Genomic DNA, 24131 nt, shown 5'->3' on the forward strand with positions numbered 1-24131 from the left:
GCTCAGAGTACGTGCGGATCTGATCCTGACAGTAAACTAGATCTCTCATCCACTCCTTAAATTTGGGGGCCCTGCCCCTGCCCCAGCGACACGCCACTCTCCTTTTAGCAAGCAGAAAGGCCAGCGCGATGAATTTACGGTGCGCCGCCTGTATAGGCTCTACATAACCCAGCAGGGCCAGGAGAGGGGAGGGCTGTAATACTGTATCGACCATCTTGGAGAGCGCCTCAAACACCTGGCACCAATAGCGGTGAACTGCATCACACGTCCAGGCCAGGTGAAGAAAGTCTGCACCCGGAGCCCGGCATCTGTCGCAATTATCATTGTCGCGTAGCCGATATCTGTGAAGTCTGGCGGGCGTGAAGTAGAGCCTATGAAGGTATTTATAATGGATAATCCTTAGGCGGCTACTGGAGGATACGCGGTCCGTCTGCATCAGGCAGAACTGCCACTGTTTGTCCGTCAACGGGACACTTAGTTCCAGGTCCCATCTCTCCCTGGCTGCTAACCGTGGCGCCTGCAAGGAGGTGTGGACCGAGCGGTAGATTTTGGAGACAAGCTTAGCTGGAGTGTCGTCGCTTAGTATACGATGCAGCGGAGCCAGATGTGGGGGCTCCTGGGGGAAGCAGGGCATGAGGGCCCTCAGCCCCTGCCGCAGGCGCAGGTAGAAGAAGACATCGAGGGGAGTAGGTTGAATGGTGGCATACATGTGCTCCATGGACCGGAACGTGCCGTCGTGGTACAGGTCGCCCCACGTAGTCACGTGAATAGATTGAAGCAGTTTTCGGAAGCCCGCCTCCTGCAGCAGGGGCATGTTGGGGTGATAAACAAGAGGCAGGAGCGGCGTGTACACCATGTCGAGCTCTAGGGCGGTAGCCAGCTTGGTCCACGCAGTCACCGTACTGATCAATGTCGTGGGCGTCCTATCTCTGCCTGTCACCGGAATGTACAGCGCGCCCTCTATGGGAACGGGATGGGCCAACCAATGTTCAGCCGCTAGTTGGGGCATATATCGGGGCTGCCGCATCCAGTAGTAAGCGTAGTGCGCCTGGGCTGCCTGATAGTAGAGCTCGAAGTTAGGAATGCCGAAGCCACCCTGCTCATAGGGCCTGATTAGGACGTCCCACTGGAGCCGGGGGGACTTCCCGCCCCACACTAGTCTGGTAAGCTCCGAGCGGAGTTGTCGAAAGAAAAAAGCACCAGGATAGAAGGGAATATTCAAGAAAAGGTACAGTAGCTGCGGCAAGATCACCATCTTAATCAGTGAGGACCTGCCAGCCATGGAAAGGGGCAGGGTGATCCATCGAGTGATGGAATCTGTAATGCGGGACATGGCCGTCCCATAGTTAGCCCTCATAAGTTCCTCTCTGTCTTTTTCAATGCGGACGCCCAGGTACTTAAAGTCCCCGTCACACCAAGCAAGGGGGAAGTCGGGCACAAATCTGCTCGTGGAGGCAGTCAGGGGAAATATACAAGATTTGCTCCAGTTGATCTGAATGCCGGAGATCACGCCAAACCGAATGAATTCGCGGAGGATCGGGTTGAGATTTTCCTCCGGCTCCCGTACGTAGAGGGTGATGTCGTCGGCATACATGGATACGAGTATCTGCCTCTGGAAGCACCGCAGTGCTTTGTCCCTATGGTGTTGCCGCAGTTTGGCCGCTAGAGGCTCCATGGCCAGAGCAAATAATAGCGGCGAAAGGGGACAGCCCTGCCTGGTGCCCCTGGTAATGGGGAAGTCAGAGGATAGCCTCCCATTCACTAAGACTTTGGCCCTAGGGGCAGTATACAATAATTTAATCCATGAGATGAATATAGCCGGGAAGCCCATGCGCCCCAGAACTTGGAACAGGTAGTCCCATTCGAGGGAGTCGAAGGCTTTCGTGGCGTCTAGGAACACGGCGGCCATGGGCAGATCGTCATGCACAGAATTAAGGATCGAAAAGAATGTGCGCAGGTTATGCGTCGTGGCCCTACCTGGCACAAAACCGGCCTGGTCAGGCAGTATCAGATTGGGGAGCAATAGATTGATTCGATTGGCGATGAGTTTGGCTAGAATTTTCACATCACAGTTGAGGAGGGAGAGAGGCCTATAGGAGTCAGTCGCTAGCCTCCTTCCCCGGTTTAAGGAGCGATGTAATGAGGGCCATGCGCATCGATGGGGGGAGATGCCCCACTTCCAATGCATCCTCGTAGACTTCTCTCAGCACCGGGGCCATAAAGTCGATATAGGTTTTGTAGAATTCAATGGGTATCCCGTCGAGTCCGGCGGTTTTACCTGACCTCATCTGCATAATGGCCTCCCTCACCTCATCTAGCTCAAAAGGGGAGCTCAGAAATTCCCGTTGCGCATCGCTTAGCCACCCCAGGGACACGTCTTCGAGGTAATCATGCAGCTGGAGTTCTCCAACTCTAGTGGACGCATAGAGCATGCTATAGTGAGCTACAAATGCATTGAGGATATGCGCGGTCTCACTGTACCTTGCGCCATCCACACCTCTAATCTCCATGATCGTATTAGGCGGTCGTGCTAGCCTCATCGTTGCAGCCAGGGCTTTCCCCGGCCTCTCTCCCTCCCCATAACTCCGGGCAACCCAGTATTTGCCTCGAAAATTAGCTTCCCGGGTGGCCTCCGCGGTATATTCAGAAATTTTGTCCCGAATGCTTGCCAGCCCGGCGTCGTCAGGGTTGGTCGCAAGCGACGTCTCCAGCGCCCGAAGGTCATCTTCCAAGGTACGCAGGCGCGCCATAATGCTCTTCAGCACCCCTGATCCTTTGGCAATGCACAGGCCCCGGAGGGTCACCTTGAAAGCATCCCATATAGTCTCAACGTCTTGCACAGAGTCCTTGTTGCGCTCAAAGAAAGCCAAGCACTCCTCCCGCAGCTCCTCCTGAAAAAGGGCATCGAGAAGGATCGTGGGCTGCAGACGCCAGGCCGCCAGAGGGGGGCCGAGTTCCGCCGCCCGCAGTGTGACTCGCACTGGCGCATGGTCAGAGAATGTACGCGGAAGATGTTGCGCTCCGGTCAGCGCCGCATGAAACTGTGGGGTTAGGAAGACGTAATCGAGCCTGGCCCAGGAGCGCGCCTGCGCCGTGAAGTGAGTACCCTCGCGGGCGTCCACATGGAGGTGTCTCCACGTGTCAATCAGCCTATGTTCCGCTATGATGTCCAAAAGCATCTCACGAGACCGTGTGTAATGATGCGGGGCCGGGTGGGACCTGTCAAGCGCCGGGGCAAGCGTGACGTTAAAATCCCCCCCCCAGTATGAGGTGCTGCGTACCCACACCTATTAGATCCGCACCGAGGTCCGCGAAGGAGGCAGGGTCGTCTACATTGGGACCATAGCAGCAGGCCAGAGTAACCATTTTATGGCCCAGTCTCCCTCACATCAGGCAGTATCGGCCTTGGGCATCACTTTTCATACCCGCCAGCACGAAGGGGGTAGTCCGTTTAACTAATATAGCAACCCCACGGGAATATGAGGAATAGGACGAAAAGGCAGAGCACTTCGCCCACCTGCTAGCAAAGGTAGGGGCAGCACGCGCACGGAAATGGGTCTCTTGAAGGAACGCTATGTGTATAGCGTGGCGATCTAGGTAGGAGAGGACGTTCCTTCGTTTTCTAGGGTCCCCCAGGCCTCTAACATTCCATGTGAGTATATTCAAATCAGTGTCCTCCATGGCTAGGTCGACCAGGACGAGTAGGAAGAGCAGCGGCCGAGGGGCCCAATCCAGTCACCCCCCACCCGCTGCATGCGCGAATTGCACCACGCACCACACACCAAGCCTCAAGCGCTCCACCGTCCACATCACCAGTCAAGCCGAGGTCGAATGTATCATTAGTAAACGGGTAAACACCACGCCCCCATAGGGGTCCACGCCGCGAAGAGGCAGCAAAAGCTTGGAATTGCTCCCTGAGCGGCAGCGTCTTGAACACAGCTGTATCAAACATAACAACAACATGAAGAACCATCTCGGGTCTCGAACCTAACCCAGCTGCCTGTCCTAGCAGATCACCAGTATCAGGCTCCAGTGCTGGGCAACAGAGGGAAGTGAGGTGCTTAGTCCTCCAGCGCCTTGACCTTAGGGCCCACCCAGCCGCCCCTAAAACAAACCCACATCCCAACTTGGGCAAGACTACCCACAAAAACCCGCGTCCCACCACCCCGCCCCCCACCCACTGAAGCAACCCCAACTCGCCAGAAATGTCTACCCTCCCCCCACCCAGTAGAACCCTCAGTAAGCTCAACAGGAGCAACTCAGTCAATAGAGTCCAGGGGGTACACCCTACAGGGGACATCCAGAGGGCACACAGATCCACCCTTGCCTGCCCGTAACCCACCATAGTCATAGAGGGAGGGAGAAGGGTGGTGCCTGGCATACATTACCGATCTCCGTCCAGCACGCAACCGGGCCTCCGTCACTCAGTCAGTACATAGCCCATCAAGTGGTTCACAGGGGAGGGCAAACAGGAAAGGCACAGAAGTGGCACAGTAATGCAGAGAAGGAATCACGGTAACTCCCAGGTTGGCAGTCAATGTTCGTTCTCCGGGGCCGCATCTTGTTCATCAAGTCGGTCACGATGCGCTTTCCGTAGGGATTTCAAAAAGTCCTCCACCTGCTGCGGATTCGTGAAGAAGTGTTGCTTCGCTTGATGGGTGACACGTAGCTTCGCCGGGTAAAGTGGTGCATAGTCGATGTGGAGGGCTCTCAGCTTTTTCTTAACATCAACAAATTTGCGACGCTGGTCCTGCACAACAGGAGTGAAATCAGGGAAGACGGTGAAGTTGATACCCTCAAAGGACAAATTCTGGTTCGCCCGCGCAGCCCGCAGCGCAGCATCTCGGTCGCGGTAGTTCAGGAGCCGCGCGATGATGGGCCGGGGTGGGGTGCCGGGACGCGGTCGCGGGTCAAGTGACCGGTGAGCCCTCTCCACGATGAACTGCTTGGAGAAGGCGTCTGCGCCAATAGAGGCAATGAGGATCTTCTCTACATATTCCTCCATGCGCCCCGTGTTGGTGGACTCCGGCACACCCACCACGCGGATGTTATTGCGCCGGCTGCGGGCTTCCAACTCCTCATTTTTAGCAGCTATGATGCGCAGGACATTGTCCATTTTATTGAGCTGAGTAGAGTGGGATGCGGTCGCATCTTCAGTCTCCGAGATCCGCCGTTCGGCCTCAGTAAGGCGCTCCTCATGGGCATCGATCTTCTGCGCGTACGCATCCATTCGGGATGTAAGGCGGTCCACCTTATTCACCACCGTGGCGAAGCCCTGTCTCATTTCCCGCATCATTTGCTGCATATCTATCGTCGGCGGGGCCGTGTCCACGTCCAGCCCCGGGGGGGCCTGCGCGCCTCCATCATCCGGCGCACTCCGCAGCCCCGGCTTCGCAGCTGGGGCAGTAAACGACAGCTTCGCCTGCTTAGCGTCGTGCTTGCCCATCGCGGGCTCATTGTGGGGGACCAGTCCACACCACAGAGCCGTCTGCAGGACGGAAACAGGGGGCCAGCAAAGGGCGGCGCAGCCCCGGAAGGCGCCGGTGTGGACGCCGCACCAGCCCAGCACCCCGGAGCAGCAATGGAGGCAAGCGCTCCGACAAGTCACACCGCCACAAGAGCGAGCTCAGCCAGCACTCCGATGGCCCAGCGCACGGGAAGGCCGCAAGCCCACGCAGAGAAGCCTTCTCACCTGGGACCCCAGAGTAGTACCAGCAGGGGGGGGCCTCCAGGCAGCGACAAGCCTTCCCTGGAACGCCCATTTCTGGTCCAAAAAACCTGTTTAGCACTGAGGTCGATGAAGCAGGCCTGTGCAACCTTCTGTTCATTGAACGAAGGAGAGAGCCCTCTGAAGACTCTGACATGGAGCAGGCAGTGCTCCCAGCCATGAAGTACTCTGTGTGAAAGCTTAAGGCCTCCAGTCCCGCTGCATATACAGCAATATCAGCCAACTCACCTTCCAAAGCACCCCCCAGGCCTATACAGAGCACCGCTTCAGAGGGAATAAAGCATGCTGCCTAATTCCTGCCCGAAAAGGAACCAACCTTTGGGTCTGGCTCTGGCAGTGAAGACTCCTTAATCCCAAAAGCCTCCCTCGACACTGAGCAATCCTCTCTGAGGTGCCGACACACACCTTCAGAGCTGTAATAGACTCCCAAAGGTCCAACTAGACCTGCCTTGAGACTGGCATTGATGCAACTCTCAGCATGGAGATCTTACACCACCGAGGGATTCTGTGCAGCTTCAGCAACCGGAAGTCCCTGACAGTAGGCGGAAGATTTTCATCTACCTCTCTACTGGGAAGATTCTTGCTAAGCCTTCTAAGCCCACATATTCGTGCTTCTGCATCCCCAAGAAACAGAAGTTCGCCTTTGAGGAGGAACCTCCTACTTCTCAAGAATTTAATCTTTCATAGATTCACATGCTTGAAGCTTCGACGTCCTCGTAGTGGGAGCCCCACGGTAACTGTAATTATTAGCAAATTCCATTGCCTTAATTGTAAATTACATGTTCCATAGGATTGTATAACATTCCACATCGTTTTGAGTAGAACCAAAGTTCAGCCATTCAGATATAAGCTTCTTCATCATTCCTCCTCTCCGGTGACACCACATTTGAGATTTCTCACCGCACATCGTTTGAGAGGAAGTCTCCCTGAGCTCCGCTCAGCTATCTTCTCAGAACTTGATACTATCATCTGTGTGACCTCCAGGTGAACTTAGCTTTCCTCTCTGATGAATATTTTACTGCTGGTAGCTTAACCCAGACAGATTTTCAATATGTCAAAGGGTTCAAAGAAAGGTTTATTCCAATAATATAAAACCAGTGGGAAAATGTGACTTTGTGTCCGAAGATCCTCATAAGGAGTGTCTGTATTGTCTATCTGTGCCCACATCACAAACCCAAGGACTGCAAATACTGCAGGACATTTTCAGCAAAAAACTCTGAAAGACCAAGGCAAAACCCTTTGTATGGCTCCAGAAAAAGAAAAACGTCAAACTCCAGTCTCTGGAGATGATGGGTCTTTGACTACTGTGAAGAACATGCTAAAGAGGGAAAGGTCTAGTAAGGATCTCACTGAACCGCCTAAGAAAATCTATAAGGTGTCAGACAAAAAGAGCCAAGAACAGGAAGAATTGAGTCCTTCAGCGACTCAAAGCTCCACAAAACAGAAAACATCAGTTTCAGAACCATCAACACCTTTTAAAAGAGCATTAGCCTCTGCAGACACAAAGAAGCCTTCTTCTGAGTCTTCTAAAAAAACAAAACAGGCAAGTTGTTGGTAAAATCCTCAAAGACGGTCCAAGGCACCGCTCACGGCTAAGATGTCTACTCCGATGTCACCGACGAATTCGGTGTCTGCGGCGTCGTGGACAGTAAGGCTGACATAGACTGTCTTTGTAGATGGCATCTGTTTCATCTTCAACATTGATGACGGCTGCTCCCTCATAGACCCAGTCGATTGACATGCCTTCTGCACCACTGTGGGCAACCGCTCTGACGACCACATTGCAGTTTTCACCACTGATGATTAAGACATTATCCTTGAAGGCCCTGTCTATGGGCCTGTCAACAGTTATTTTTGAATCATGTTTGTGCTCAGATCAGACCTCACCATTCAAATTGTCACCTTTGCCAGCAGTGCACCTTTTAGAGATGAGAGATCTGGAAGAAGAGGATGATGGGTGACCATTTGGGGATGCAACCAGTCTAACACAACTGCAAGTTAAATGCCAAGAATCTGATGAAGAATTTGAACAGGACGTATCGGTATATTTACGAGGCAATTTTTGATTTAAAGATAGACAACAAGGTACGGAGAAAGCTTCTGAGAACTTCCTTGAGTTAGACCCTTATGAAGAAATTATTGATGAACAACATGCACAAGAATCAATGATGCAGGTTCCTATAGCCTTGGTGACAGATCTTCGTTTAATGTTAAAGGACTATTACAAAAGACTTCTGAAAAGGGAACTACACCTATAAAACAAGTCCAAACTGGCGTATCACAAGTGGAAATTTTGTGACATCAGAGAAGCTAAGTTGTAAAGCATAAGGACACGTCACAACCAATGCAGTTGTAGACAATTACTGTACATGATGATTATTTGATCATGGTGATGATGAGGAAGGACCTGAAGAGGGTGAAATACCCCAGGATCAAGAAATGAATACAAAGCGAAGAAGAAAGTGATGTCACACCTATATCTGCCCCCCCCACCCACCCCATCACCTCTTGTGGCTAGCTAGCCGTCCGATGATCTAGGGGGATTCCATGCTGTATTAGGAAAAGCTGCTAAGAGGTTTGGTTTATCAGTCTTGGTTCAGCAAACCGACTGTTTCCTGTATGACTTTAAGGAGTCCACCAGAAAATCAGTGAGATCCATACCAATTGTCAATTATATTTGGACTGAGGGCCTTAAGATCATAAAGAATCCTGCTACAGTGGCAGGAGTAATACCCCGACTTGATAAGAAATACAAGTCACCAGACAGTCAGCCTGTTTGATTGGTCACCTGAAATCAGACTCCAGTTACGCAAGCAGCACAAGGAAGATCTAAAAACCTGACAACACCTTGTTCAGCTCCTCCTGACTAGGAAGGCAGGAGAATAGATAACATAGGAAAGCGCTTCTCTGTTATTGCGGTTAGTACCATAAGGGTGTCTAATGCTTTGGCTATACTGGGCAGGTATTACTGTCAGATGTGGTCAGACTTAACACAACTCAGCTTCTCTGCCAGAGGCAAAGAAACAAGGTTAGAGCTATCCTTGAGGAAGGAGAAAGAATGTCCTAAAAAATGATAGCTACTGTAGTGGATGTAGCTTTGACTGGTTTTAGACAAATGCATGGAGCAGCAGTATTAAGAAAGCAACTGCTTTCAGACCTGAAGTGCAATCAGAGAATACATGCCTTACAATGGAGAGGATCTTTTTTGGGAAACACATTGATGACGCATTACAATCAATAAAGTGTGACACGGTAACAGCAAGTTTGCTTGGAGTGCTTCAACAGAAAAGATTTCAATCATTTCATGGTGGTAGAGGCAGAGGACAATATACCTGTAAGGAGTATATCAGCCTTATAGATATGAGCCATATCACCACCAGCAACGGGGATACCGTCAGCAGTTCTCTCAGAAATTTCGACCTTCGCTGGCAACAAGTTTCTCCATGTATCCAGACAGAAGAGTGGCTGCGGCAGGGAAAGGACAGGAGCCCTCTAGGAGACAGTGGCAATTCAATGACACCAGTCGCCTCTCTTGATCTAGCTCCCTTGAAACTAAGACCCACTCACCAATTATTGCAACAATTGGAAGTCCATCTCTTCCGACAGATGGGTTTTTAACATCATTTTGTACGGACACACTCAAGAATTTATACAGAAACCCCTTGCATTCCACCCTGCAAGAGGCTGTATCAACATCTTCATCTGTTAAGGGAGGAAATACAATCTCTAATGCTAAAGGCAGCAATAGAAGAGGTCCCACAAAACTGCAAAAACACAGGTTTTCTGCTAAAGAAGAATGGAAAATTGAGAAATGTGTTGGATCTGAGACAGCTCAACAAGTACCTCAAAAAAACAATCATTCTGAATGATTACGCTTCTAGATATCACTCAGTTGATAAACCATGGAGATCACATGACGTCATTGGATCTTGTGAATGCCTATTTCCACTTCCCGATACGTGTAATACACAAGCAGTATCTCCGGTTTGAGGTGTCTGGATGTCTCTGCCAATTCAAAGTCCTTCCGTTTGGATCAAACTCTGGCCCAAGAATATTCACCAAGTGCATGGCACCAGATTACCCTAGACAAAATGGCCATCCGGTATTTCCTTACTTAGACGATTGGTTAATAAAAATAAATTCGCACCAGGCTGAGGTGAGTTCTACAGAGGCATGCCTTCAGCTTTACAAAACCTGGGTCTCAAAATAAACAATGAGAAATAGGCATATCCTACAAAAGAAATAGCATTAGCGTCTACCCTATCAAGAAAAAAGTCTGCATCAGTTAGGCAATACAAATTATTTCTAGGACTAGTATCTTCATGCATTCCTATGATCCCAAACTGTCGCTTGTACTTTGAAGCCGCTGCAAGAACAGGTGGACAAACAGTGGACACAAGACAAGGGTTAATTTGACTGTGTTATCCGTATAACAGAGGAAATGGTACAGGCAATGAAATGGTAAGCGATGGAGGACAACGTTTCAGTGGGGTCAACTTTTCTCACCAAATTATGTCATGACAACAGATGCTTCCATGGTAGGTTGAGGAGCACATCTCCAAGACTTTGAAATGAGCGGCAAGTGGCTGGACTATGAAAAGAGAAAAAACATACATTTCCTAGAACAACTGAAAGCGGTGGCCTTGGGGCTTCAGGCTTTCTTGCCAAGACTAAAAAAGTTGTAGATCTTGTTTGGAATGGACAACACAACCGCAGTGTTTTACCTAACCAAGCAAGCTTGAACACGATTACACCTACTGTCCAGGCACATGGCATATGGAGCTGGTATCTCCAACACAAGGTCTCCATGAGAGCTCCGCATGTACAAGCCAAGGAAAACCAGTGTGCAGATGACTTAAGCAGGTCTCTGAAAGATTCTCCTGAATGGGAACTGTCAGAATATCAGATCAACAGAATGTTCAAGAAATGGGGAACACAGTCTCTAGACCGGTTTGCTACCCTGATGAACAGTAAATACCAATATTATGCAAGCAGATTCCCGCACAAGGGATTATGGGGTAATGCACTCCAAATATTATGGAGAGATATGTTTGTGTACGCCTTTTCTCCCATACCCCTAATTCCAAAAACTTTGAACAAGATGAAAAGAGAGCTGTGCCAGATTATGCTGATAGGTCCGGTGTGGCCAAGGCAATTTTGGTACATGTAGCTTATACTAATGTCTGAACAGTGTCACATTCCATTCAAACAAGTCCCAGAGTGCTCTCCAGAAACAATGGGCAAGTGATGCACCTCACCCAAAATCACTCTATTTAGCAGCTGGGATCCTGAATACAAGGAGTTTTACCAGCTGAACATTCCTCAACAATGCACTGACATACTGGCACAAGCCAAAGCAGTGTCTACAAATAAATCATACAAACCAAAAAGGGTAAGACTTTGTAATTGGTGTTCCTCTAACGAGAGTCGCTCTTTCTGTTCGACACCTGCTATGCTTAGCTCAATCTGGATTGTCTCATAGCTCACAGTCCACCTGGCATCAATTTCAAGATTCATGCAATGCAGAACCCAAAAGGTATCTATGGTCAGACAGACTGATAAAGGAATTTTTAAAGGACTGTCATTATTTCTAAACCCCTCAAATGAAGCATAATGGGCGCTTCATACTTTAGATGTTAAGAGGTGTTTCAAATTTTATATAGAAAGAACAAAAACTTTCAGAAGATCCGATCAGCTCCTGGTCACCCTTGCACCTCCAAGAAAGAGTCAGGCAATTTAAAGAGGTGGTATAGAGGGATGTACAAGCCAAGGAAAACCAGTGGGCAGATGACTTAAGCAGGTCTCTGAAAGATTCTCACGAATGGGAACTGTCAGAATATCAGATCAACAGAATGTTCAAGAAATGGGGAACACGGTCTCTAGACCTGTTTGCTACCCTGATGAAAAGTAAATACCAATATTATGCAAGCAGATTCCCGCACAAGGGATTATGGGGGAATGCACTCCAAATATTATAGACAGATATGTTTGTGTATGCCTTTTCTCACAACAATTTTCAAGGCATATCCTACAAAAGAAATAGCATTAGTGTCTGCAGCCATAGCTTTCTGTTGCGAAAAATGCAAGACCTAATTAAACGCCTCTTAGAGGCACACCGGAAGAAAGGAGATGAACTAGTGGTGAAGCGCAAGATCATATCTAATGCAAACATTACATGTGCCCAGATTACTGCAGACACTGACTCCAGAGGAATTAACAGAAGCATCCTCCTATTCCACCATGCCTGACTCCTGATTTCAGGTTTCCGGCATAGGTGCAGGTGCACCTACGTAACATGCTCTTAGATGGGTAGCATCTCTTTAGCCCTCAGGTTGATGACCTGCTAGAGAAAATATAAAATTACACAAATATTGCCAAATCCATGGTTGCCTTCCACTCCTCCACACAAAGGCCCACCTTTCACAAACACCATCCCGAGGTAGATCCAAGGCACCAGCATCCACTCAAAGGCAGGGCTACCAGCAGCATTGCTTTTCGGGGCATGCATCCTTTCAGAAGCATTCTCATGGAGTGGCTGTAGAGTTAATGGCAGAGGCAAGGGCTGAGGTTGCTCCAGCTGAGACACTACAGCCTCAAACAAGTTACTCCCCTTTCCACTCCCCCGACCACAAAACACCTGTCGAGGAATGACTGAGGTTTCTTGTCATATGTCCAGTGAAAGACCATTACCTCAGACAGATCGGTGCTCTCAGTAATATGGTAGGAGTCATGCCTAGAGTTTCACACATAACCACACCTCCAAACAGTTCCCCCTCAACACCATGTCCTCAGATCAGATCATCAGCTGCTCAAGAGGGAGGTGCAGGCACTCCTGAGGCACTCCTAAGCAAAGGAGTTATTTAGCTGGTGCTCGCACGCCAGTGTAGCAAAGGAGTGTACCCCCTCTGATTCTTACTACTCAAGAAGGACAGCTCAAACAGTGGTGTCTTTACTCCACAAGTAAGGATTTCCTGTCCACGCCAGAAAGTCCCATCTCCATCCCCAACAGATCTAACCCTTCCTTGGGCCCACACTATCTACTGGAAAGCATACCTCAACCAAGAGAGGGCAGCCAAAAAGCTGCTGCCTCTTTTTCAAGTAAGATGGTGTGTACTATAAAAAAAGGGTTTTGGAGATTAAGGCTCCTTACGTTGTCATAGTGCTACATGCCAGGCTGCACATGTCCCCACATCTAGAGTGGTTCGGGAGGCAATGGTCTCAAGTGTAGGGTCAATGGAAGGATCTAGTGTTGGTAAAGGCCAAGTTTCCATGCACTCTGATATGGTGGAACAGTTTGTTGCTCAACTTGCCATTCCTCAACCCTCTTCTGCAAGTAACGTGCACTTCAGCAGGTGGACATTAACAGCACCTCACTCACAGGGGCATCTACCTCACCCTAATCTCTTTACTTGCACTCTTCTGCGGCAAAACAGTCCTAATAAAGATAGACCGCATGTTATGCATGGAGGCTGGACTGAAAAATGAGAGTACATTTGTTGTGTCCATCACATTGTGTACAAATCCTGTTTATGAACTGGGACTTGCGGACTTTGAAAATTGCAGTCAAACGCTTGTAAGGTGTAAATGCCTACGCAAATGTGCGCCCACAGCCACATATTTGCCCTGTCACTGCTTCTAACAGTCTCCCAATCTGGAGCTCCAAGAATGGATTCTACTTTTAAATCATGTTAGCATTTGGGTGTATGCTTCATTCACCCATGCTGGGCAGCATACACTGTTAATGACTACACAGTATTTTGTGTGTTCTCTCTAGATACGCAAGTCCAGGTTTACCTCACCTTCTTTCTCTTTACGAGGATCCTCCTCCTTTCATGTTTGGCAATTGGTTTATCATAAAGATTGCTATTCTTCCCTTTCATAATTAAAACCTGGCTTTTTCTACTAATGTGATTTTGGAATTTAACATTACCAGTGTTTATTATCTTTTCAAATCTAAATCGTCTCAATTCAGTTACACTTTTGTATAGGGATTGGTAGAAAAATACCCACTTATGTTATGACTTTTTGATTTCTCCTAATAAGAGACACAAAACATTAGTTATAATACAGTATGGTATCTGAGCTATAACAATATTCAGTTTGATTAAGAGTTCATGTTTTAAGTTGTATACCTTTGTATATCCTGAATTCCCCAAATGCTACTTGACTCATTTGGCGAGGATCCTAACTTCAACTAGTGAGGAAGCAGCTGTTGTCCAACAACATTGTACATATGTCACTGCTTTAGCACGGAATATGCTTAACAGCATGCAAGCATTAAGCACTCTTTAATTATTCCTGAAGCCAGATAAGCTTTAATTGCAATATGTTAGGCAATGCACGTAAGTTGTCCCCATTTACAAAATTCTGCTTTCTGCTTTCAGGAGTTCTACAACCTATATGGAGCACATCCATTTTATCTGTCCCTGGAAGAAGGGGGAACAGCCCATGGTGTTTTCCTTTTGAACAGCAATGCAATGGGTGAGTGCCTTTTTTCAGCACTGGGTCCACAAAGTATAGCCCTCGTAAATATTAGTAAAATCCCCAAGCATTTCCAAATTCTATTATCCATGAGGGTAACACAGTAGTGCTAGCATGAGGATTGCTAAGTTACAGGAAAAACAATATTTAAATCCTATTTGTTTATCCTGAACATTTTAATTGCAGGGAACGGAGTTACACATATTAATTCTACTGTGAATTTTGTTTACACAGTGCACAACAAGGCAAATCTTTTTTTATATTCTTGAAAGCTATTAATATTGATGATCAAGAAAAATGAAGTCGAAGTAATCGTAAATGTCAATAATGATACCAGCTGATTGGACATGCATATTTCATGATACTGCGGTCAAATACCAATATGTAACAACTGTAATAATAAATGCCAATAAAAAGTTTAAAAAAAAAAAAAAAAATATTGGTGATCAAGAAACAAATTAAAATATCATTGTGTCATTCTGATCTGGAATACATAGTTATTAAGGGCATCATTACGATGCTGGTGGGACCGCTACCGACGTGCCGTCATGGAGGTCTCACCCACAGACAGCCCTTCGGGCCGACCGCTGCATTGCAATGCAGGCGGTCGGAACCTCGACTCTCTGGGGTGCACAGCCGCTTCTGACAGGATCTACTGATCGTGATGGGGCGGTGGTAAGAATCTTGATCCTGAATGGAGGCTGTGCCTGCACAGGCACCACCGTCAGGATTGTGATGTCCATTTCTGACTGCCTGTTCATGGCGATCCCACCGCCATGAAAAGATAGCCGGAACGTGACTTGGGGGGGGCCCATGTAGTGGCCCCATGCACCATCAGGCACCGTGTGCCAGGCACCACATGCTGTTCTCAATAATACTGCAGCTTGTGCTGTGGCCTGTGCTGCAGCCCTTTCCAGGGCCTCGGCACAAGCCGCAGTGTTATTGAGCACTTTTCCGCCCACCTGCCCGGATGGCACATTGTAATTGGGTGGTGGGACCGCATACGTCTTGTCGGGCGGTCCCTTGCATCAGACCGCCATCTTAATGAGCCCCTAAGATCTCATACAAGAGGTGCTGTATGTTGTTGAGTAACACACATTTTGTTTACCTCTTACAATCAAGTTAAATATGCAGTAAAGAGAAGATGTTGAAGCAAATCGGATTTAACCTCTTCCCAGCGCTAGAAATAAGGGCAGATGGTATTGTAAACAACTAGATGAGTCTGTGCTATTTTTGTGTTTCTAATGTTGAAACACTCCCACATATTCTGTTTTTCTGAAAAATATGGAGGCTTTGCAAATTAAACATCTGAAACTGTCTCTTGGCCTTGGCCAACTACAGTACGGAAGCTCCGAACGATAAAAATTAAATGCATACGCTATTGGTTATTGCATTTCTTAACAATTTTTTAATACTGTCTGTTAAATTCTCGTCTTCGTTCTCCTTTTCTCTTTTTTCATCCTCCTTTTTGGTTTTTTTCTTGTTTGAAGTTTATATGGTTTGTTTTACACCTCAATAAACCTATTATTAAACGGAAAAAAAATAAAGTATATAGCACACTTAAAGTATTTACAAACTAATCATTCAACAAAGAATGTATTAAAGCTCAAAATAGTTACAATTTTGTTACTTGTTCTATATGATATCCTAGTTTTGCTCACATTAAATAGGAATACAATATTTCTGTTCATGGTACAAAAAACAATTCATGTTTCTGATATAGAAAATACATTACTTAAGTTACAGCATAGTCGTTTTATACCTCTTCACAGAGGTCTTGAGTCACTGGTAAAAAGTGTTGCATGTTTTAACTGCTCACATTGAATTTTCTGGCAGTTTCTTTGAACTTCATCTTCATACTACCTGCTACAGGAGCAGTTTTATGTCCCCACGCCAGCACAATTAATATATATCCTTCACTACCTGCAGATTTATTTTTGGCTAAAAATTGTTGAAATGTCCACTTTCCTACCTGTGTCTCTCCAGCACTAGTCACCATATATAATATTAGAGTGCAATAAAATAATTATTGTGAAACGCTACGTGTTACCTTTAGGCTACTTAAGGCATAACCATGTAATATTAGTGTTTGCTGATATCATATGGTTCTATATGGCAGGCAGTATCCTACCATATACAGTAACCATCTTAGTTTTTAAATTTGTTAATGTTTCAGATTTCATTGTTTGAGATAATCGTCTCTGTTACCAGCATGTCTTCAAGTATTTAGTGTGATTGTTCCAACACCAAGACCTTGATATACAGAACCTTATTTGGTTTCAGAAGAAAGGAGGCATATATGAATTTTTGCCAACCACCCTCTTCTTCACTTTCTCTGTATTGTCTAATGCAGTAAATATACCTCCTGTCTCATTCGGCTTTTCCCTTTTTTATTGGTGTATCTTCCACAGTAACAATCTTCAATCAATAATATCTTTATTCGATCTATTTGAATACAGATCATATAAGCACAATTTCATCAAATGACCCATAATCAATACAGGTAATGTTATAAACCCATATTAAAACTTTTAAGAGCTTTGTGAGATTTAGGTGTCTCTTAAGCCAAGGTCGCTTGGTATGTATACATTTAAATCATGATTACAGTGATTTAAAACAGCAAACCCCACACCTTTCTCTTTCTCAAACAAGCCCACAGAAAAGTTGCTGCAGAGAAGCAAATAAAGGGGTCGGAGAGAGCCTTTTAAAAAGTACATTGCCAACCTACATTGAATAAAATTATGGCACCTTAAAATTAGGAGGATAAAAGCTTCTCTTTCAGTTTGATAGAACTTTGAGAACAATACTAGGTGAAGATCCGACTGGGGCAAATGTTTATCACACGGACATGGAGCCAGGTCTGATTGTTCAAATTTCCACTCTCGAAACCCTAACATCAAAGGAATAAGGTTCAGACGGAAATGTAATAGAATAAATCTATGCTGTGCAATAGCGGTACAGGAGAGATACGAGTATCCTTCCCCTAGTCTTGACGGAATAAGATTGCATGCAAGGGACGCTTTTTGGCGCTGATACTTTTCCCTGCGTACAAATTTAGCTCTCTGCATATATAACTCGGTTATTTCCTGTTTAGAGACCCTCCTACAAGAGGCAGGATCCCTAAATAAGTCTCCTTGCACAATTGCACTCAGTTCTGCCTCTACGTATCTGAGCCAACCAATCTTGTTGAGTGTTCCAGCTTCAAACAGTCACCAATTATGCGTTGTGTTAAATTGACAGTGGCCCTGTGCCAAATTAAGAGCCATAATAAGATTGGAGCCAATCTAATGAATCAATCCAGGTTTATGTATTGAAACTAAATCACTAGGATATCTGCTAGTTAAAGAAAAAATCTATAAAAAGTATTTCAAATGTGACAGATAATCCTATTGTCTATTTGTCTCTCCCGTTTTTTATGCATCTACGTTGTGAAATTGTATAAATGTTTGACTTATGTTTTTCTGTTACGTATGTATACAACTGAGTACTTACAAGATATGCAAAATGTTTTAAACTTAATTATGTTTTAATTCGACTTTAAAAAAAAATATTATTATATGAAATAAATATCCGCTATATGCGCTTTGAGATTTGGTACATTTATGCTCTGATGATGTGGTATGAACAAATTATATGGTTGTAATTGTGTGGTTCTGATTAGGCCAAAGAGGACATTTGTTTTATGACTTAAGCCAATCGAATGAAGTCTAGCAGATAAGGTAGCCCTAGTTCGAGATGTAAAATGTAGTTGGAGAATGAATGTGGTAGCGATACCTGTGTTTTAAAGAAGCTGTCTTCCATTCTCTAGAGTTGGTCAATGTGAGCCATCCCCCAGACTCCTGCCCCATAAATTGCCGCAGCCTTTGTTTTTGCATGATATGTTTTTAATTGGGTCGGGGGCGCTGGCTCCTAGCTTCTTAACAAAACCCTTAAAAGCTTTGAGACTTCTTTCCATGAATAGGACTTTTGCCGCCACCAGGTTTGTCCTAGAGTGGTTTTTATCAAATAGTACTCCCAGGTATGAAAAGGACTCTACCACTTAGATTTTCTTTGAAGCCAGATGGAAGTAAGGGGATTTCGCTCGTCTGCCGGCTCCTGCTATGATGATGAAAGATTTTGATTCTGTCACTCTGAGGTCTAATGAAGCCATGAATGAAGCATAAGATGTTATCAGACTTTGGAGAGCTACCCCTGTACTATCAATTAAGACTGCATCGTCCGCATACGCCAGTATTGGGAGGGGGGGTGTTATCAAATATGGGCACGTCCAGAGGTGAGCCAGTCAGGGCCGCCTCCACCCCCTTTGTATAGATGGAAAAAATAAACGGGGCGAGGACGCATCCTTGCCTGACTCCTTTCTCGATCTTAAATGAACGTGTGCATTCCCCATTTATGCCATAGCAGACGCACGCAGTGGCATTAGCATATAACTGGAGAATGAAGCAAATTATCAGGGGGTCAATCCCCATCCCTTCCATCAGGGGCCACAATTTCTGATGGGACACACAATCGAAGGCCACTGACAGGTCCATAAATGCCATATATATCTTCCAGACTTTCGCTTTGGTGTATTTGTCTATACAGAGTGAGAGATTGAGGCATTGATCTACTGTCCCCTTCCCCCTCTGAAAGCCATATTGTGCCTGCATCAGAATGTTGTGTTCTTGGGCCCATTCCTCCAATCTAGCTAGTAAGAGCCGACCCATTCCCTTGGCAGTGGTGTCAAGAAGGTAGATGGGTCTGTAGTTTTTTGGACTGCCCCTATCTCCTTTCTTATACATTGGGACTATTACACTGTGATTACAGGATGGTGGAGGACCTTCTACCGCTATGCTATTGAAGACAGTAGGGGTACTCATATCATCTTTCCCAGGGAGGGGCCTATGATTTCCTAATCCTGCACTCTCGGCTGGCTTTTTTCTCCTTTCTCCTCTATCTCGTTTCTGTGAGCTGTGGACACCTGATTGGCTAAAAGTCTCTTTCTTTCTTCCATCTCAGTCCTAGCGCCAGGATACCAGTAGGGTGACAGTTGCGCTTTATAAGAACGAAATACAAATAATTATCCTGGAAGAGATCGATTGGCAACCCATCGGGACCCTGGGCCTTCCCTGGGACGCAAGCCACCAGCCCTCTTCTAACTTCGCATAGTGAGAATGTTAAACTACCTAGAAGTGAGGGGCCTAGCTCGGTAGGCGGGGGCTACATGTGAATCCAAGGACGGATCCTCGGAGTCTTTGAAGTAAGGGGCATTTATAACTTTCCAAAACTCCCTGCTGTTATCTGAGCTAACAGCTTGCTCAAGGTTGTCCCAAGCCTTTTCCCTAATGTCCTTCTCTCTTTTTCTTCTAGCATGCTTATAGTCGCTGTGTAGCGATCTTATCAATGCGGGGGCTCTAGGGTGGGTTTTTAAAGCATGGACAAGTGCTCTTCTAGCTATGGAGCATGGGGGATCAAAACATACACTGGTTGATGTGCAATTTGTCTGCTCAGTGCGGGTAAGTGCCATTTTTTATTTTGTTATAAGTGCTCTAAACTGGGTGACTATTAGTGAGGGGGAGGTCGCCTCGGCCAGATAATGTAAAAATGTCATCCCTTAGTTGTGCTATTATTGTAGGTGCCAGATTCTGCCGCGGGCCGGCGGCACCTTTTTGTGTGCGTTCGCACGCAGTGGAGATCAGGAAATGAAATCCCAACAGCATGTGTGGCGTGTGTCCAGAGTCCAGGAAGGCGGCTACGAAGGGCCGCGGGCCGGTGTCACCTTTTTGTGCGCGTTCGCGCGCAGTGCAGACTGGGAAATGAAGTCCCAACAGCGTGTGTGGCATGTGCCCAGAGTCCAGCAAGCAAGCAGGATAACCATCTTAATAAACTCTCTGTATGGCTTGTCATCATTGGGGTGTTTTTCTTTAGCAAATATCTGTCCCTTACATAGATGTAACGCCAAATTAAAACGTATACTTCCAATTTTATACTTATTTTTATTAAGGTCGACCTCAGTTAGCTTATTTTGGGGTTGTACATTCCAGTGTATTCCATAATCTATCTAGTTAACGCTTGTCTAACATCTTGTAATTTCAAACATAACCATATAATGTATGTAGAGTCAGACTCGACCCCACAACAATGTCAGTTTAGAGATATAATCTGGGTATAAGCATGTGTTCTTAGTGGCGAGGGACCTTCTGTAAAGAATTTAGTTTTACAAGTGCTTTGGTCGCAACTTTTATTTTAACATGTTCACAAGCTCTCATGCACTCCATGTCTAGCAGATGAGATCGCCTTGTTTCTTTAGTTCCTTACAGCAAACTTGTTTTGAGAATCTAGTGGGAAAAACCATAAGATGATTATCTTTCCAGCAGCAGTTTCACGTGACTATTGAATTATTACCGAGGTCTGCAGATCCATGGGTGTTTAGGGTCATTGCTATTTGGATATGGCTCATAATTCTATGTAAGTTAAGCGGATCAACTCTTATACTAGCTGAACTTGCTTACAGTAACCCTGAGATTTGGACCCCAGAACCTTTACAATGTTTTTGTCTCCATTGTTACTACCCAGACTCCACCAGAATCCTGAAGAAAGGATGACATTATGCCTCTATTGAAGAAAGGAAATATGGCCAATCCATCTTGCAAGCTAATTTAACTTTTTTATTCACAGGCAGAATTATGTAGTAGACAGTTGAATAAAATGCTAATAGACTAAGTGGAAATAAAATCTAAGCATAACATCAGTGTGGTTTCCAGGGTCCAAGAAATACACCTGTCCAAATCATAAATCGTCTGACGTCAAGTACTTGCTGATGGACCGGCAGTTTATTGGTATTTCAGTGATATACATGCTGCATTTGATGCTGTAAATGGATGTTTATAGCCCACTTTATAGGAAATGAGAATGCCTGTTGAACTATGTATTGATGCTATATTATAATAAAGGAGAGAGAGAGAGAGAGAGAACGAAGAGCTTCATTATAGGCAGAGAGTATGCCAACAATGTGTCCTGCTTGACTGCTATTTATCTTGTTTATCACATATAACTCCCAGATACTTTGACAGATGTGTCAAAGTGGGAGAGACTCATGCCCCAATTTGAATCTTTTATTTTGATGCTATGCCAATAACCAATTAGAAAATGGTCTCTAGAGGTCCTTGATCTCTTTTTCTAACACAAGGGCCTCTAAGTTAGTGTTGGAAAAACTATAGTTAGGAAGCAGGTGTAAGAAAACCAACTTTAATGATATGCAACCTAAGTTAAACCCGGTTCAAAAATTGAAATATTATAAGAACCTAGGAGATAGCTTTTCTGAAAAGCTATTTCGGAGTAATCTGAAATGGGTTCTGTCTTGTGTTAATGTACATTTTAAATTTCTCTCAGTGGAAAGGGAGCTGCTCCTCTTAAATGTTATAATAATTGGTAAAACCAACCTATGTAGTCATAAATTTGGTATATAATAACAGAAAATGCGTTTGCAAAACGAATTGTGTGACTATCCCTAGAGGCTGGCAGTGTTTTAACTCAGTGGGAATGAGTGCTCAGTTTTTAAGGCTGTTCTTAGAGTTTAAGCTATTCTGTAGTAAGTGATCAAATCTAGGCCTGGATAATTGCCATAAAAGTCAGTGGCCCATGCTTCCCAGTAGCACTAACAGCAGACTTTGGTCACAGCTTCCTGACATTTGTTTCTCTTTAAATCTCCCCTCACCTTTAGACAAGGCCATGGGGAGCAAATAGCTCATGCCGTTGGGCAGTGGTGGTGAGGAGCAAGTAAGCTCTGCTGCCTTTAGCATGTCTGGTGATTATTTAGGAAACCCCTCTGCACTTGGTGAGCCCAGCACGTTTTTTGTGTGTCCAAGATAAATGTGCTGGATGGGTTAAGAAGCAACCACCATCCTTTGGCTGTTCCTTTCTAAATGGCTACTGCAACCCAACAGACCCTACTCACCTGGACCCCACTCGCGACAGAAGACACCTTAAAGACCATGAAGCGCATCCACGCTGGAGCACCCTCAGACCCATGTCTGCCCAACATCTTCCACAGGGCCGCCACAGCCATCCCACCTGAGCTACGATGAACGATCAACTACTCTCTCGAGTCCGCCACATTCCCTGATGACTGGAAGCACGCTGATGTCAACCCCCTCAAAAAACCCTACGCAGACCCAACGGACCTCAAGCATTTCAGGCCCATCTCACGGCTTCCTTTCGCAGCCAAGGTCATCGAAAAGGACGTCAACACCCAGCTAGCAGACCTCATCACAGCCAACAACGTCCTAGACATCTCCCAAACCGGATTCCGCAGCAACCACAGCACCGAGACCGCCCTCCTCGCTGCCACTGATGACATCCGTGCCCTCCTCGACCAGGGCCAAAAGCAGCTCTCTTCCTCCTGGACCAATCAGCAGCCTTCAACACCGTCTCCCACCACACACTACCCACCAGACTCCACCGCGCCAACATCCAAGGAAAGGCCCTAGACTGATCTGCTCATTCCTTACAGACAGAACACAGAGAGTCAGACTCCCACCATGCCTCTCATAACCGAGAGAAACCAGATGCAGAGTACCCCAAGGATCCTCCCTCAGCCCCACCCTCTTCAACATCTACATGGCCCCCCTCGCAACCATCTTCAGAAACCACGGGCTCAACATAGTCTCCTATGCCGATGACACCCAGCTCATCCTCTTCCTCGCCAAGGAACCCAACTTCACCAAGCTCAGCTTCCAAAAAGGGATGAAAGCAGTTGCAACCTGTATGAAGAACAGCTCTCTGAAACTCAACTCAGAGAAAACAGAAGTTCTCATCCTCGGCTCCACCCACTCAGCTTGGGACGACAGCTGGTGGCCCCCCGCCCTTGGGAACCCACCAACCCTGACAGACCATGCTCCTAACCTCAGCATCATACGGGACTCATCGCTCACTAGGAACTGCCAGATCAACAGTCTTCTCAGCCTGCTTCAAAACCCTCTGCATATTCCATAAAACATTCAAATGGATCCCCCCCACGAATCCAGAAAAACAGTCACACATGCCCTCATCACCAGCAGACTAGACTACGGCAATATCCTCTACACCTGAATCAACAAAAAACTCCTCCTCAAACTCCAGACCGTCCAGAACGCCGCAGCCAAACTAATTCTCAACATCTCCAGGCACAACCACATCACCCAACACCTCCACCATCTGCACTGGCTGCTTACGCTCGCGTACAAGCCCTCCACAACATCGGACCACAATACCTCAACAACCGTCTCTTCTTCCACGCCCCCAAGAGAAACCTCCGTTCAGCCAACCTCTCCCTGGCTTCTACAGGAACAGAGCGGGTGGAAAGTCCTTCTCCTATCTTGCAGCCAAGACCTGGAACAACCTCCTCCTCTTGCGAATCCCTGCGCTGCTCCAGTTCAGGAGGGACCACAAGACCTGGCTCTTCAGCTGACACATAACAGAACTGCACCCCGAGCACCTTGAGTAGTGCGCCTTACAAACCCTTGATTGAAACCTCTGATTGATATATATAGTGTGTGTGTGTGTATGTGTGTGTGTGTGTGTGTGTGTGTGTGTGTGTGTGTATGTATATATATATATATATATATATATATATATATATTTGTATGTGGCATTGGCGGTTTATCCATGAGGGCGTCGGGGATCTGCCGCCTTTACTTTCACCCCCTGGGCCGACTACTACAAAGGTAAAACCAAATTAATTTCATAATCAGTAAAAAAAAAAAAAAAAAAATACACACACCTCTTCTTGCTTGGGGCCAGTCCGGGGCGGCTTGCTATGACTAGAAGTGATCATGAGTGTCATGTCACGTGACCCTGGCAGCCAAGCCTATGCATTTCGTTTTGGCCCGGAGTTAAAAAAAATTCTAGCTAACCCGTCAAGAATTTTCAATTCTATTAAGGACACAGAGGCGAGGATTATGCT

At 46.3% G+C, this 24131-nt stretch overlaps 1 protein-coding gene across 1 annotated transcript in view; it reads left to right on the forward strand.

Moving 5' to 3' along the window:
• The window catches only part of LOC146796600 (lysosomal alpha-glucosidase-like), an 854317-nt gene that overhangs the window by 123829 nt on the left and 706357 nt on the right, over positions 1 to 24131 (forward strand). Inside the window, exon 5 of the mRNA XM_085629244.1 lies at positions 14113 to 14209. Coding sequence (XP_085485370.1) covers positions 14113 to 14209 — 97 coding nt within the window. The remainder of the gene's footprint in view (positions 1 to 14112; positions 14210 to 24131) is intronic.

The sequence above is a fragment of the Triturus cristatus genome, chromosome 10, assembly GCF_964204655.1.
Source record: "Triturus cristatus chromosome 10, aTriCri1.1, whole genome shotgun sequence".
NCBI lineage: Eukaryota > Metazoa > Chordata > Amphibia > Caudata > Salamandridae > Triturus > Triturus cristatus.